We start from the raw sequence: 2,587 nt of genomic DNA, 5'->3' as shown, positions 1-2,587 counted from the left end.
CAGCTGTATGACGAATGCAGAGGACAGCTGGAGACTAAGCTTAAAGATGTTAAATACTTTYCAACTACCACTGACCTTTGGTCTAGTCTCACATCTGAGCCAAATCTGAGCCTCATTATGTTGATGAGGAGTGGGCTYTTCAAAGCACATGCTTGCAGACAGTGTATTTTCTGGAGGATCACACTGCCTAAATAATCAGTCGGGGCTGGAGGATGCACTGGGATCATGGGGCCTAAGCGAAGACCGACAGRTGTGCATCACAACAGATAATGGAGCCAATGTAGTAAAAGCTGTTGCTCTCAAAGGCTGGACTCGGCTGCAGTGTTTCTGTCACCGGCTGCACTCAACTATAGGTAAGTAAATAACAAGAAAGCTGTTCCWTATTCCTTTTTAGCTTTAAAAATAACACGTTACTGCCCACATKTTTTATTATTTCACTATTCACTACATCTGACACCACATCAGGTTTTTAGCTGTGCCCTGATAACATTTAATAATAGCTAATCATGAACAATATTAGAAAATATGTTAATGATTTTACTGTTGGAGTTTTGTAGATTTTTTTATTTTTAATTCTCGATGTATTTCCTAAATTTATATAAACAATAATGAAATTGTTATTATATTACAAGTTTGTATAAATATGTTTTGTATTGTGTTATATTTTAGATTGAAAGTAGCTAATCTGTATTGTTCTTTAAGATGATGCACATTTGCAAGCAAAGTAGCAATGATGTTATGTTAACAGTGTWTGTAGCTTCATAACTTGAAAATAATAATGTCTACATTTTAAGGCATCCTCATTCCCAAGGGGGCAGTTTGTTTATTTTGGATCTTGCATTCGTCCAAAGAACTCTAAACTAGTTCACTGAGTGTTTTTTTTTTATTTTCCTATATCACTGAGTGAAACTTTTTTTATGTTTCCATGTTCATCTTATTGGTTTTGTTTAATTTTTTGTTAATAAAATGTTTAAACAATTAGCTAATCTGTACTTTCTTCAGTTTTCAGTACATATGATTTAAAACTAGTTGTTTTAAAAACAATATAAAAAATCGTGATAATCGTGATCAGATATGAAAAAATTGTGATAATTTTTTTTGCCATATCACCCAGCCCTAAGTCAAATCAAGACTTGATAAGAGGATAACATTATAACATGATATAAAACTCAAAATCGTTGATTTTACATGGTATTGTCCCTTYAACTTTGATCACGTGTTTATTACCATAATGACTGTAAACACAGAGGAACTCAGATGTTTGGTAGAACAGGGGTCTTTGTTTATTTAATAGTTAATATGTAGAATCAAGTCTTTGTGCCTGAGTGGAGAGTTTTCATGACGTGTTGTTGATGATTTTAATTTTTAGAACCATATGAGGCTGTTTCACTGGACGTGACCCGGGTCAGGGTGGACTGGACCGGCACATTCCTGATYGGCCTGTCAGCTCCCACTGGAAAGCCCCTGTGGATTCCCAGTTCAATCACTGCTACTTCACACGCAGCGCACGACTCCTCGCTGTGTCACGCTCCCAGAACCCTAACCTCCCAGCGCCACAGTYAGGGCGGCAGATAAAGATTATTTTAGTCATCGATTAATCTGTTGATTATTCTGTCAGGTTTCAACATCATAAAAAGCAGCAGCAGCATAAAGGAAACAAATCCTATTTTCTATAAATACATTTTAACTTGAAATAWTCACTCCAGGTATCTCGTTTAAGATAGAAGCACCAACAGATAAATGTGTTTCAGCTCATGCTTTCAATCTGTTGCTGCAAACTTAAAGGTTGTTTTGATCACAGAACTTCCACTCTGTTAAATCATACTCTGCCAGGTAGAAACTATGATTAGTYAGAAGGGGAACGTGAACAAATACCTGTTGTTTACTCCGAACACGTACATCCATCAGCTGTTTTTGTTTCGGTGCAGATACATCGAGGATGTGCAGCTAATTGCTCTTAGTCTTCTTTTCTGTTTAGTTTTAAATTATCCCACACTTTTCATAGTTTCTGTCGTTTTCTGAGCACCTCGTTTCAGGACTCTTTGTCTCCTTCCATTGCTAAAAATAATACTTAGCATAACACGTGTCAGTAGTGTAATCGCTAGCAGAAGCACTAACGTTGTTGCGTTGTGTAACTCGAATAACATTCCGGCCAGCAAAAGTGCGCTAATTTTAACAGGATCTATTTTTTATGAAGCTTCAATGCAGATAATTTACCTCCAGGATTTTTAGTAATCGAGTTACTCAAATTATTYGAGGAATCGTTTCAGCCCYAGTTGCAGTACCAAACTGCAAAAGGATTATTCCTGGAAATGGCTGATGAGCCACTCGTCATCGTGGATCAGAAAATTCTGTGTATAAATACACACTCTGTGTGTTACACTATTTATTATATCCTCCAGTAAGGCTGAATCCGTTCCTGGTAAATGTACTTTTGGCACAACTTTGTGTGTCCTTTTTCTAACTGCATCCATGTGAGTGTAATTGTTAATCATGTGCGTCTGGTGTGAACAATGATCATTTTCACATCATGAACAGTTTCTCAGAATCACATCTAAGTGTCTCCAGTGGAACCAGAAACGTGTAC

At 36.9% G+C, this 2,587-nt stretch overlaps 2 protein-coding genes across 2 annotated transcripts in view; both read left to right on the top strand.

The window, feature by feature from the left end:
- The window catches only part of LOC106531509 (gastrula zinc finger protein XlCGF17.1), a 16,187-nt gene that overhangs the window by 9,413 nt on the left and 4,187 nt on the right, over positions 1 to 2,587 (top strand). The window lies entirely within an intron of this gene.
- The window catches only part of LOC106531507 (zinc finger protein 2), a 21,203-nt gene continuing 18,622 nt past the window's right edge, over positions 7 to 2,587 (top strand). Inside the window, exon 1 of the mRNA XM_014027386.1 lies at positions 7 to 353. Within this exon, the coding sequence (XP_013882840.1) occupies positions 149 to 353 (205 nt within the window). The 5' untranslated portion in view covers positions 7 to 148. The remainder of the gene's footprint in view (positions 354 to 2,587) is intronic.

Source organism: Austrofundulus limnaeus, unplaced genomic scaffold (genome assembly GCF_001266775.1).
Source record: "Austrofundulus limnaeus strain Quisiro unplaced genomic scaffold, Austrofundulus_limnaeus-1.0 Scaffold645, whole genome shotgun sequence".
NCBI lineage: Eukaryota > Metazoa > Chordata > Actinopteri > Cyprinodontiformes > Rivulidae > Austrofundulus > Austrofundulus limnaeus.
Note: the sequence above shows the minus strand (reverse complement) of the source record. Positions and strands in the feature narration are given on the sequence as shown.